Source organism: Phascolarctos cinereus, unplaced genomic scaffold (genome assembly GCF_003287225.1).
Source record: "Phascolarctos cinereus isolate Bilbo 61053 unplaced genomic scaffold, phaCin_HiC Scaffold_9;HRSCAF=440, whole genome shotgun sequence".
NCBI lineage: Eukaryota > Metazoa > Chordata > Mammalia > Diprotodontia > Phascolarctidae > Phascolarctos > Phascolarctos cinereus.
Genome location: NW_027556402.1, coordinates 28885840 through 28900366, shown reverse-complemented (window position 1 = coordinate 28900366; position 14527 = coordinate 28885840). Strand labels below are relative to the sequence as shown.

The window sequence follows — 14527 nt, the reverse complement described above, 5'->3', positions numbered from 1 at the left end:
TAGTGGAATTGTGAATTGGCATAGCCATTCTAGAAAGAAGTTTGGAACTGTGTTTAGAAAGTTGCTAAACTGGGTAAACCCTTTGATCTAGTGATACCATTACTATACCTTAAAGAGATCAAAAAAAGGAAAAGGTCCTATATTCACAAAAATATTTGTAGCAATTCTTTCTGAGGTGGCAAAGAAGTGGAAACTAAGGAGGTGCCCATCATTTAGGAAATAGCTAAACAAATTATGGTATATAAATATAAAGTGGGTAACAAGCATTTATATAGTATCTACTTTGTGCCAGGCACTGTATTAAATGCTTTTTACAAATACCATCTCAATTCATCCTCACAACAACGCTGCAAAGTAGGGGCTGTTATTATCAACATCTTACAGTTGAGGAAACAGAAGCAAAAAGATATTAAATGACTTGTCCAGAGTCACACAGCTAGTCAGTGTCTGGATGAAATTGAACTTAGGTCTTCTTGACTCCAGGTTCAGCATATACACTGAACCACCTAGCTGCCTCTGATATAATGAAATACTATTACGTTCTAGGAAATTATGAAGGGGATAGGAACATTTTTATTAACCAATGCACAGTGAAGTGAACAGAAGTAGAACATTTTACACTACACTAACATTATAAAAATCAACTATTTTCCCCAGAGGACCAATGGTGAAGAATGCTACTTACCTACTGATAGAAAGATAGTGGATTAAATATGCAGAGCAAGACTTTTGTTTTTGGATATGGTCAATATAGTTATTTGTTTTGCTTAGCTATGCATATTTGTTAGAAGGGTTTTCTTATTTCCAGCAGAACTGGTGGAAGGAGATAAGTAAAAGAGAAAACAAATGATTCTTTTTGGCTAGGCAATGGGGTGAAGTGACTAGGGTCACACACCTAGTAAGTGTCAAGTGTCTGAGGCAGACTTGAACTCAGGTCCTCCTGACTCCACAGCCAGTGCTCTATCCACTGCACAACCTAGATGCCCCCAAAATGATTCTTAATTGAAAAAGTAATATAATTTAATTTTAAAACAAGTTAAATAGGAAAAAAAATTAAAATTACTTGACTCCCTAAAAAATGGACCATATTTCAAGAAATCATAATGAAACCATCCTGCACAGACTCATTAGAACCAGGAGACAAGTTGAAAATAGAAAGACTCAACCACCTCCTGAAAGAAACCTCAAAATGAAAACTCACAAAGTGGCATAACAACACCTAGTATTTTAATGTAAAAGAAAAAAAAAGGCAGCCAGAAAGAAAGAGTTCGAGCATGAAGGGACCACATATAGGACCACACAAAACTTGTCATCAACTATAAAACAGAGAAAATTTTGGAATGTGAAAATCCACAAAGCAGAAAATAAAGGCTCATAACAAAGAATAACTTAGCCTGAAAGACTGAGTATCATTTGATGAGGGAGAAAAATTAAGTTTTAATGAAATAAAAGGCTTTCAAGCATTCCTGGTGAAAATACCAGAACACAATAAAAAGTTTGAAATGCAACATAGGAGTCAAAAGGAACCTACAAAAGTAAATATATTTGACCAACTAGAAGAGGACTAAATGTTGGTGAAGTGCTTACATTCTAATAGGAGAAGAAAACGTGGGTCCATTCAAAATCCGGTCTTCAAGGGTAGCAGAGAGAGAAATAAGATACAGAAAGGGGATGGGCATGGTTTTGTTCTTTTTCTGAGGATCTTAAGAGAAGAAAGAAAGGAGAGGAGCAAAAGAAAACACTAGGGAAAAAAGAGGATGGAAGTTAGTATTTTTATAATTGGGATACAGAACTAGAGTATACAAAGAAAGGGTTGGGGAGGACATCATATGAACTTCACTCTTCTCTGAACTGTACAGAGGAAGGTTGAATACACGCAGAATTTGGTATAGAAACATAGTAAAGTCAATAAGGAAACAGGCAGGAAAAGAAAAGGGGATAGAGTTGTTTAAGAGGTAGAACAGAATTGGGAAGTGAATTGTGACTATTCATTCAGTCACAAGCAAAACAAACTTCAGATTTGGAGAGTGGATTATAAAGTGTAATTTAAAGGAGAGAAAGAAGTGTAATAACTAGTGATTGCAGTTTGGATTAGAGAAAGAAAGGAGAGACAGTACAGGAGAAGCAAATTGCATTTATTATAGATCAGCAGTGATGGTCATATTCCTTCTCTTCCACCACTTTTTCTTCTTTCTAAAGAGAAGTAGAGGACAAAGAGAAGGAAAATTATAAGAAAATATGATGGAAGGAAATGCATAACAGTCATAAGCCTGAAGAAGAATCGGATAAACTCACAAATAAAATGGAGACAAGACAGCAGAATCAAATAAAGCAGAATATATAATGTTTCAGATGAACTTTAAAAAAAGCAGGGGTAGCAATCATGATCTCAGACATGACAACAATTAAAAAGTACAAGAAATTAAAAGAGAAAAATAGGTCAAAAGAAACAAATGGGAAAATTACATGATGTTTGAAGGCATTGTAAACCATTAAATAAGATCAAGACTTAGTATACAGGTACTGAATGGCACAGTATCTAAACGCTTAAAGGAAGAGTTCCTTACATTTCAGGGAGAAATAAGCAGTAAAAATATCACCAATAGAGATCTCAATGTAATCCTTTCAGACCCAGAAAAATTTAAGAAAAAGATAAAAGAAGTTAAGAATCTGAATCGAATTTAGCAAAAGTTAGACATGACAGCTTTCTAGTGAATGATGAAATAAAACAGTTCACATTTTTTTCAGCAGTGTATGTCACATTACCAGACTTAACCATATCCTCAGCTATTCCTCAGTCAGTTATATCCAACTCTTCATGATCCCATGGATTGTAGCACACCATGCCCTTCTGTCCTCCTCTATCTCCTAAAGTCTATCCGAACTCATGTTCATTGCTTCCATGACACTATCTCTCCATCTCATCCTCTGACATCCCCTTCTCCTTCTTACCTTCAATCTTTCCCAAGATTAGGGTCTTTTCCAATTAATCTTGTCCTCTCATTACATGGCCAAAGAAATTCAGCTTCATCTTCAATGTTTGTCTTTCCGGTGGAAAGTCTTAGATTAATTTCTTTAACTATTGCCTGATTTGATCTCCTTGCTGTTCCAAGGGACTCTCAAAAGTCTCTTGCAGCACCACATTTCAAAAGGTTGGATTCTGTTGGCACTCAGCTTTCCTTAAAGTCCAACTCTCATAGTCAGACATGACTACTGGAAAAAACATAGCTTTGACTGTATGGACCTTTGTTGGTAAGGTAACATCTCTGTTCTTTAGTATGCTGTCTAGATTCGCCATAGCTTTCCTTCCACAGAGCAAATGTCTTTGAATTTGGTGGCTGCAGTCACCATCTGCAGTGATCTTTGAGCCCAAGAATATAAAATCTGACACAGCTTCCATTTTTTCTCCCTTTATTTGCCAGGAAGTGATGGGACCAATTGCCATGATCTTAGTATTTTTGATGCTAAGCTTCAAGCCAGCTTTTACACTTCCCTCACCCTCATCAAGAGGCTTCTTAATTTTTCCTCCCTTTTTGCCTTCGGAGTGGTATCATCTGCATTTCTGAGATTGTTGATATTTCTCCTGGCAACTTCAATTCTGGCTCCTGATTCATCCAACCAGGCATTTTGGATGATGTACTCTGCCTATAAGTTAAATATCCCATAAATAATCATATGCTAAGTCATAAAAAAATTCATGAACAAACTTCAAAAGACAGAAATGTTAATCCTATCATTTATTAAGTACAACACAATAAATTTTATAATTAAGGACTCTTAAAGAAAGGATTCAAATTTAAATGGAGACTAAACAATTTAGTCCAATATAGTTGAAAGCACAATTTCATCAGAGAAAGTGACACCAATAAGACAACCCCATACCAAGATCACTCCTCTTTTTTTACTATTAAAAGACATATTGTTTTCTAGAGCTAAGGCTCAGCAAGCAGGCTGTGCCCTGAACTTGGCATAACACCAACATTTTGTGCTCACCTTCTGGATGTGACTAAATTCCAGAACTGCTTCACACAGCCCCAGATGGTCTCCGAGCTCGGACAAACACCTGCAGTATCCATCGGTCATGAAGTCCTGCTATGAATCAAACTTGTCTCACTGCTGCTCTCTACCTTCATTGCCAAGGCTACTTGGTTCTTTCTCTTGCCACTACTATACATATTAAGGCTTAGCCTCACTGCTGCGGGTCTGTTTGTTCAGACACCGGCATGTTTGTCTAGCTTCCCTCCTCCAACAGAATAAAGAAGGCTTTTGCTTATTATAACCACTGTTAGCTCTTTGGTTTTATTTTATTTTTCAGAGTTTAACCGTTCTTGTATAACCTCTGTAAGCTTGCTGGTATTTTCAGAGTTAACAACCGTTGCATAACTTCTGTGGCTCTTTGGTCACTTGTTTTCTGGGTTTGACAGTGGGCATGAAGTTATGTATGATAACATATAATTATATGATATATAATGTAATACATAATTAGATACAATATCATAATTTATTATGATGTTACATAATATAGCAATATATAATATAGTAATGGTGATCAGATGCACATGTGGTCAAGACAACTCTCAACTTGGAAACTGCGGGGCCTCAGTGTACTTTCTTTCCATAAAGTCCTTGAGCTCACTGAGGAGCTCCGCTCCACTTCTCAGCTAGATTACTCCTCACAGGGCACAGTTCACCCCTGCTTGCTTCTCAGAGGGCATGGCATCTCTCTTGAATGGGCTGATCCACTTCTGGGTTGGGCTGACCTCGGCTACTCAGATGATCTGTTACTGGCCTGGGCAGGTAGGTTGCTTGCCTACTAGGCCTACTACCTGGCATGGCACGGATGTTGCAAGTCTGGGCCAAGCAGATCACTCAAGCCAATGGGTTGGCTCCCCTCCAGACATCACCACAAAATTGGACAGGTCACTTCGCCCCTGGAATACTGCCAGGCTGGAGTAGTCAGGCTGCTCTGAAATTGGGTCGGCTCTTCAGAAGACATGATGTCTCTGCCGGAAGGGTCAATCCGCTGGACTCCTTCAGCTCACTAATGGATGAGCAATTGCACTCTTCACCACCTCCAACTTCTAGCCCTGTTGCATATTACTGCACATTTCCCACTGGAGTACTAACGTAATCTTTCCAACTGGACTGCTCTTCGGCTCTTTCCAAAAAGGCAGAGACCCTTAGTCCAGGAATGGCAAAATATTCTCTTCTTACTCCTTCTTAGCTTCAGTTCTGAGGTTTATCACCTCCTAGGCAAGAGGTAGGAGAGGTACATCCTGTCCTAGTCAACACTTCTTCCTGGTGTATGTGTATATGTGTGTGTGTATGTATATATACACACATATATGAATATGTATGTATATATACACACATATATGTATATATACACATACACATACATGTATATATGTATATGCACACATATACATATGTCTGCACGTGTATAGATGTCTATATACACGTGTGTGTATACATACTTATGTATATATGCCCATGTACATGTATACATACATGTGTGTACATATACACATATACATGTATAATATATAATAATATGTGTGTATGTTTATATATGGGGATCTATACAGATTTGGAGATGGGTAGTCAGATAGAAAGATAGATAGACGGTCCTCACTGAGGGGATAATTAAAAACTGGAAGGATTAGGAGAAGCCAGATTCTAAGGATTCCAAGAGGCAGAGGTGGCGAGGTTGCACCAGCCATATAAAAGCATGGAAGCCAGGACAGAATATCCTGTATGACATATAGCAAGAAGGTCTTCTTGAGGGCAGGTCCATATTTTTTTAACTTCTTCTGATTCTCCCTAGCCTACTCATTGCTATTCAAACACTGGACATTTTATTTTTATCGTGTATTATATTATATTGACTGAGTCGTCATCATCATCGCACTGACAAGTGTATGTATTTCAACATAAATTTCCTAATCTGTCATGACCCCAAAATTCCTGATTTTTCTTCCACAGAAACATTAACATTCTCCAGCTAAAACTGCTTCCGCCTGTCCAACAGGTATCTTTGTAAAGCTACATTTATTTTGTACAGTGAGTCATCTTTGTTTTGTGTCTGTTAAAACTGAGGTTGTTTTGTCTCGGTGCAGTCCTGAGAGTTATTTAAAGTCCCCCCAGAAGCATCTTGTTTGTCATTTTTGTGGAAGCTTAAAAATAAGAACAGATGGCATCCTGTACATCTGAGGCATGAAAGGCCGCGGCTGAGTAGGTTGAGGCGCCACAGGTCACCTATACTAAGCTTCCTTCTAGCCAGGTTCCCTGCCCACCTTTCTTACCACCCCCTTCCCCCCAGGTTTACAGCAATCCAAGGGAAATGACCACTCCAATAACCCATTTATAGTGATTGCCACTACTTGCACCGGCAGCTGAGCCAGGCCCAGGCAAAGTTCTGGGGTGAGGGAAGGTTGCCTTTGCTGCCCCCATCTCTCTTTTCAGCTCCCTGGTATTAGTTGTCCCTCACAGACATGATCTCACTCTTCTCGGCACATCCCTGAAAGGAGCCAAAATGTGTGGGCAGGTATTATTATCACTGTGGTGGAAGGGAGAGTGACAAAGCACGAGGATGGCAAATGACTGAGGAGGCATCACACAGCCTGATCGCTTTTCCATACGGTGAACCGCTGAAGGCGTCAAAGTACTCCAACACCCACACTGCGGTTTCAGAAAATGTCCACACAAACACACACACCACACACACAGGTATTATATATGTGTGTGCACATACACATGTACATAATGTGTATATAGATACATATATACCTATATATGTGTGTATACAAATATATGTATTTATTTATCTGATTTCATTAATATATTACCCATAACTAATTACACAGCATTTTAAACTGGAACATATTGTGGGCTACTAGTTGTCAATTCTATGATCTCTTTATTGGTACAATCAAGAAGTGTAATTGACAGGAGAGAACTAAGCCTCTGCTGGGATAGAAATTTTCTCTTACTCTCTGTTTCTGTCTCTTTTCTCTGCGTCTCCTGTCTCTTGTCCTGTCTCCCCTCCCTCTCTCTCTATCTCTACCCCTTTTCCTGTCTCTGTCTCCCTCAGTTTCTCTCCTCTCTATGTCTCTGTCTCTCTCTCATACACACATACACACACACACACACATTCTCTGCTTCTGTCTTCCTCTGTCATTCTCTCTCTCTCTCTCTCTCTCTCACACACACACACACACTCACTCACTCACTCTCTCCTTAACTGAAACAAAAGACTAGTTTGAAAACACACATGCTCATTTGAACTGCAGTTAAGTCTCGTCTGGCTGGAGTTCCAAAATAAGCTGTGTCTGAGTACTAAAATAGCATCGCCTCGACAACGGTAAAGAGGTTTCAGGCCTGTGCTTGGATGTTTGTTTTCTTTTCAACTCTCCCTCTGGTGTTTATTCTGGTACCATGTAGGTGCCACCATACAGGAAGGTGACCACTTAAAAAAAAAAAACCCTTCACATAGGTGGTATACATACAAGCCAAAAAGAACTGGATTTCCTTCAGTAGCTAGCTATTTTAAGTTTGTGCCAGCAATTTAAAGAATCCATTGTAATTTCTTACCATGTTCATATTCTAATGTACCTCACTTTATACTCTGGATGGATTTTTGATCCATAAATTGATTTTGTAAGCTATCTCATATTTAATGTCTAATAAGGAAATTTGTTTAAATAATCCCATAGATCCTTTGCAAAAGGAATAATTAGTATATCTTCTGAGAAAATCTGATTTTGGCTTCAAAAAAGTTGACTTTTTTCAGTTTTGCATAAGTCAAATCTAGTGATTTCAGATAATAAAGATGTGACATATTAAATTTCCTTCTGAATACTACAGAAACACACTGAATTACTTAAAATAATGATTTGATCAGATAATAAACACAGCATATTATGACTGCCCTTGGACCACACCAGGATCTACAGATCAGCCCTACGGTGATCCCATTGGACCTGGGCAAGTCATCATCCTAATTCCCAATATCTAAATCACTATTGATTAAAGAAATGCAAATTAAAACAACTCTGAGGTTCCACCTCACACCAATCAAATTGGCTAATGTGACAGAAAAGGGAAATGGCAAATGATGGAGGAGATGTGGACAAATAGGCATACTTATAGGTAGAGTTGTGAACTGGTCCAGCCTTTCTAGAGAACAATTTGGAACTATGCCAGAAGGGTTACAGAACTGTGCTCAGCCTTTGACTCAGCTGTATTCCAAAGAGATCAAAGAAAAAGGAAAAGGACTTCTATATACAAACGTATTTAAAGCAGCTCTTATTGCGGTGATAAAGAATGGGAAGTTGAGAGGCTGCCCATCAGCGGGGGAATGGCTGAACAAGTTGCGCTATATGATTATAATGGAATACTGTTGTATTTTTAAAAATGCAGAGGATCATTTGAGAAAAATCTGGGAAGACACGTATGAATTGCGGCAAAACAAAGTGAGCCGAACCAGGAGAACATTGTAGACAGTAACAGCAATATCATAAAAATGTGTTGTTATTGTTGTTGCTCAGTTGTTCAGTCCTGTCCAACTTTTCGTGACCCAACGGACCATAGCAATCTGCACTTGTACACTCTCTCTAAAAGTCTATCCAAGTTCATATTCATTGTTTCCGTGACACTATCCATCCATCTCATTCTCTGCCATCCCCTTTACCTTTTGCCTTTAATCTTTCCCAACATCACGGTCTTTTCTAATAAGTCCTGTCTTCTCATTATGTGGCCAAAGAATTTTAGCGTCAGTATTTCCAATGAATAGTCTGAATTAGTTTCTTAAGGACTGACTGATTTGGTCTCCTTGCTGTCCAAGGGACTCTCAGAAGTCTTCTCTGACACAATTTAAAAGCTCAATTCTTCAGCTGTCTGTTTTCCTTAAAATCCAACTCTCACAGACATACATTGCTACTGGAAAACTTTTTACTACATTTACTATACAGACCTTTATCAGCAAGACGATGACTCTGCTTTTTAGTATGCTATCCAGATTTGTCATAGCTTTCCTTGCGAGGAGCAAGCATCTTTTAATTTCATGGGTATGGTCACTATCTGCAGGGATCTTTGAGCCCAAGAATATAAAATCTGACACAGCCTTTATTTCTTCCACTTCTCCCTCTATTTGTCAAGAAGTGCTGACACCAGTTGCCAAGATCTTATTTTTTTGATGTCAAGATTCAAGACAGTTTTTACACTGCCCTCTTTCACTCCCATTAAGAGGCTTCTTAATCCTTCTTCACTTTCTGCTTTCAGAGTGCAAATCTGATGTTGCTATTTCTCCTGGCAACCTTAATTCTAGTTTTTGACTCATCTAGGCTGACATTTTACATGATATACTCCGCATATAAGTTAAATAAGATGACAACATACAGCCTCATAATACTCATTTTCCAATCTCAAGCCAATCAGTTGTTCCATGTCTGGTTCTAACTGTTGCTTCTTGGCTGCTATGTAGGTTCCTCAGGAGACAAGTGAGATGATCTGGTATCCCCATCTCTTTGAGGACTTGATATATCTGTTGTGATGCACACAGTCAAAGGCTTTGCTGTAGTCACTGAAGCAGAAGTAGATGTTTTTTTCTGGAACTCTCTTGCTTTCTCCATAATCCAGCAAATGTAACAATAATCAACTATGAAAGATTTAGCTACTGTGATCAATACAATGATCCTTTTAAAATTTTTTTTCCAATTTTTGAACATTTTTATTTAAAGGTTTGAGGTCCAAATTCTATCCCTCCCTCCCCTCCCCTCTTCCTGAGACAGTAAGCAATCAGATATAGGTTATACATGTACAATTATGTAAAATTTCCATATTAGTCATTTTGTACAAGAAGACTCAAATAAAAGAAAAAATGAAAGAAATAAAGTGAAAAATTGCATACTTCAGTCTGTATTCAATCAATATCAGCTCTCTCTCTGGAGGCAGATAATATGCTTCATTATTAGTCCTCTGGGATTGTCTTGGATCATTGTATTGCTGAGAATAGCTAAGTCATTCTCAGTTTTGTCATACAATATTGCTGTTACTGTGTACGACATTCTCCTGTTCTGTTCACTTTACTATGCATCAGTTCACGTCAGCCTTTCCAAGTTTTTCTGAAATAATCCTGCTTGTCATTTCTTACAGTACAATAATATTCCATTACAGTCATCTATCACAGCTTATTTAGACATTCCCCAATTAATGAGCATCCCCAATACAATGATCCAGGCCAATTCCAAAAAACTCATGATGAAAAAATGCTAACCACTTCCAGAGAAAGATTTAACTTACTCTTAAGTGCAGATCAAAGCACTTTTTTCCACTTTTTCTTACCTTTTTTTATAACACAGTTAATATGGAAATATGTTTTGCCTGACTTCACATGTGTAATATTGCTTCCTTCTCAATGGGTGGGTGAAGGGCTAGAGGGAGGGAGAGAATTTGTAACTCAAAATTTAAAAATAAATGTTAAAAAACTTTAAAGTAGTTTAATAAATGAAAATGTTGGAAATATGACTTCAATTAGATGAAAAATAATTGAAAGCTTATAAACTTAGAAAGCTTATGAACTCTTTTCACCATCATAGACAGCAGAGCCACAACACTTGAAGTAAATCACAGCTCCAGATCTGCTTACAAAAGAGATGGAAATGGAGCTGAAATGAACAAAGATGGGAAGCACAACTGGCATTTACCAAGTGTACGCGAAGAAGCTTTACACTATAGTGACACAATTGTGCAGACATTAAGTGATTGATTCTCATAGAATCTGAAGAGAAGAAATCAAAGACACGAAAACAATCTCCAACTTCAATATGTCTAGTTTCCAATCTATATAAAATTTTTATAAGAATAATCTAAACACACATTGAAGGCATCTTTTATGAGGGTATTAAAAGTAACAGGAGACCTTTTCCAAATGATATTCTCCAATAGAATCTTTACCATTATACAATTGACTTAAAAGTACAGAACAGATAAAATAAGATCATAGGATTTCAGGATCATAGACTTAGAACTGAAAAGGACTTTACTGTTATTGTTGTTCAGTTGCGTACAACTCTACAAGACCCCATGGACACCTTCTTGGCAAAGACACTAGAGTGGTTTGCCATTTCCTTCTCCAGTGTATCCCAATTTTACAGATGAGGAACTGAGGCAAACAGGAGTTAAGTGACTTGCCCAGGGTTACACAGCTAGTAAGTATCTGGGGTCAGATTCAAACTCAGGTCTTCCTGACTCCAGGCCCAGTGTTCTATTCACGGCACCACCTCACTACCCCAGAAAGACCTTTAGAGACCTTCTAATCCCTCATTTTACAGATGGAGAAATTAAAGCGAGGGTTACTTTCTAAGGTCAAAAAGACAGCATCTCACTGCACTGTCAATTAAAAAGGAGACAGTTTCCTGCTCATTGTCTTCCTTCAACTCATCGACATGGCAAGCAATCTTTCCTTGCTGACCTTCCTGCTAGAAGGTGGGAGAAGGGCGGTGCCACCCTCCCCACCCCGGATATGACATATTTGAACATACTGTTACTAAGGCAGGAGCTTGGCTAGGTGAGCTGAGCCTGGGCCTTCAGCTATTGTTTTCTGGGGGGTTTTTTAAGTTAAATTTTATTTTTTAATTAACAGAAATCTATTTTATCTCCCCTCACACACTCCATAATCCACTGGAGAAAAAAGAGAAAGAAAAACAAATTCCTTATAACAAATATGTAAAGTCAAGGAAACCAATTCCTTCATTGGCCATGTCCAAACAAATCTGTCTCATTCTGCACCAACTCCATCACCTTTCTGTCAAATGTATGGCATGCTTCATCATTCACCAGATGAACTCATCACCAGGAAACTCATTATCCTGGATATTGCTTCAGCTTTGCTACTCACACCTCATCATGACCCTCAGTTACTTCTGTCTCTCTGGTTGGAGGGCTGAGCAAAAAATTCCTCCCAAAGCCTCCCTTTACAGAGTGCTCAAAAGGCCAGCCACTCTTCATTTGCCACCTCTGCTCAGTTTCAACTCCATCATCATCTTCATCATGCCCTGAGCCAGGTACCCTCTCTGGGACCCAGTTTCCTTTTGTGTAGTGTGTGTTCCTCCATTAAATTTTAAATCCCCTGAAGGCAGACTGGGTCTTTTAACTCCTTATTTGAACTCCCAGCACTTAGTATAATGTCTTGAACATAGTGGGCACTTAATAAATGTTTATCATATGTATAGTATCATCATACCATGAATGATCATTGAGTTGATCAGCCTTCAAAATTGTTCATTTTCATAGTGTTGGCATTATTGTATAAATTGCACTCCTGGTTCTACTCACTTCAATCTGCATCAGTTTAAATGTCTTCAAAATTACTCATTCTCATAATATTGACATCATAATATAAATCATTCTTTTGATTCTGCTCACTGTGTCAGTTCATACCAATCTTTCCATGTGTCTTTAAAATCATCTATTTCCTCATTTTTTTACAGCACAGTAGAATTCTATTACATTCATATACTATGATTCACTCAGCCATTCGCCAGTTGATGGGCATCGTCTTAGTTTCCAGTCTTTTGCCACCACAGAGTTGCTGTAAATGTCTCCCTCCTCCCTTAAACCTCAGTGTCTAAGTTCACAGTTTAGTTAAGTTCCTATGGAGCAGAGGGTTCAAACTTTTAGCCTGAGGGCCTCATATAGCCAACAATACTCCTCAGTGCTGCAGGAACCAGATTAAAATGTAACTGGGAAACACTTAACAAAATAAATAAAAACAAAATTAAAAAAGAGATAAATTATATTTTAAAACTAAGTTAATTCATGCCAACAGGGAAATTTATATACGATTTAGTGGCTCTGTTTTCTATTTGAGTTTAACACTACTGCTATAGAGCTTGTAGTCCCAAGTTCCAAGTCTAAAATTCTCCTTGTAATGGAGTCCCAGACGGCCTAGCTTTTCCGGGCTTCCAGGCCAGACTCATAGGCTACACCACCATGCCTGCAATCCTGGTTACAAGGTCACCATGAGTTGAACTCCTAGGTCCAGTGGGGACCACTGCAGACTTCTGAAACTAAGAAAGAAAAATTAAACAGAACAGAAACAAATACCCCTCCGGCTCATTTCTCAGAGCCAGAGTAAAAGAGGGCCTTCTCATCAGCTCAGTTCATGGCATTCACAATGTGGATGAACTGTGATCTTCACCCTCTGGACACAGTGGGAAAGAGAAAGAAGAAAGAGTGGCTGTCTCAGTCTGGTCACTTTGAAAGACACAGCCTGGACCAACCTCACAGCCAATCAAAGGAAACTCCACCTGCCCTTGTGGAAGTAAGGCAGACTCCCTCATGTGAAGAGATCTGGGAGTACCCAGGATAAGGCCCTCAGCAAGCTGCCATATTAGTAAAGTGGGAATGCTCCAAAAGCTTCTGATATATTTTAAATGGAATTTTTCTTCTCTCTCTTTCTGCTAAGTTTTATTGGTATTATATAGAAATACTGATAATTAGTGTGGATGTATTTTATATTCTGCTGTTTTGTGATTCTTTACCAAGCATAGGCGATAGCCATTTCCAGCTTTGGAGGCAGCATTGTGAATTTGACAAGTTGGTGCTTCTGGGTCCCTCAGGCAGAAGTCAAAATGGACTACCAGAAGGAGGAATTTCTGTGTCAGGAAAGATAAGCCACCCCCTGGACTGAATTGCCGGAAGGCCAAGGTGAAATGGAAACAGAAGATCCACAAACCACTTCATGTTCTGAAGCCCAGACCTTCTAGAAGAGGAGCTACTACTGTTGATTATTTTGAAAAAAAAACTTTTTACAATATGCACTTGTGAGTCTTTTATATTTAGTACTATTTATATAGAGGGAACAAATAACTATGCTATAACTGAATGATACTGCACATTTAGCACCTTTCTATTCTCTCCTTTTAGGGAGACCTAGACATAAAGCCAACCTAAGCTTTATATGGCTCTCTCTAAAGCTCCTTGGCACATGGAGGGACTGGAGCTAAACCAAGGTGACAGAGTGAAGGGAGCACTTTTCTGAGCTCTCCTAATACTCCCCTCTAAACAACTTCCTAAAAGTGAGTCAAATCAAATTCTAAGAGGCATGACCCACAAAGAGTCAGACTGAGCCATTTTTTTGGCCCAGGACAGCTTGGGACAACAGTAAGAGAGGTCTGTGGGCACTGGAGAGGGGAGCATGGCACAATGGAAGAAACATCAGCTGTGGGCCACAGTGGCAGCAACAGCAGTGATACCAGAGGTACCAGGAGTGCTCCATGCCCAGAGAGGATAAGGGGATTGAACAATGGTCAGAAAGAGATTACAGGGGACCCTTGTGCTATTACTGAGTGAAGGTATAGGCACCATTTAGCATCTTTATTATCCACACACAGTCCCAAATCACAATTCCAGGAAAGAGCAGTATATGGTAAAGATCATACACTGGGGCAGCTAGGTGGCGGAGTGGATAGAGCACTGGCCCTGAAGTCAGGAGAACCTGACTTCAAATCTGGTCTCAGACCAG

The 14527-nt window shown here is 38.9% G+C and overlaps 1 protein-coding gene across 1 annotated transcript in view; it reads right to left on the bottom strand.

The window, feature by feature from the left end:
- Window positions 1-4076, bottom strand: part of LOC110209649 (uncharacterized) — a 47614-nt gene extending 43538 nt beyond the window's left edge. Inside the window, exon 1 of the mRNA XM_078148838.1 lies at window positions 3994-4076. Within this exon, the coding sequence (XP_078004964.1) occupies window positions 3994-4076 (83 nt within the window). The remainder of the gene's footprint in view (window positions 1-3993) is intronic.
- Between the last annotated feature and the right edge of the window lie 10451 nt (window positions 4077-14527).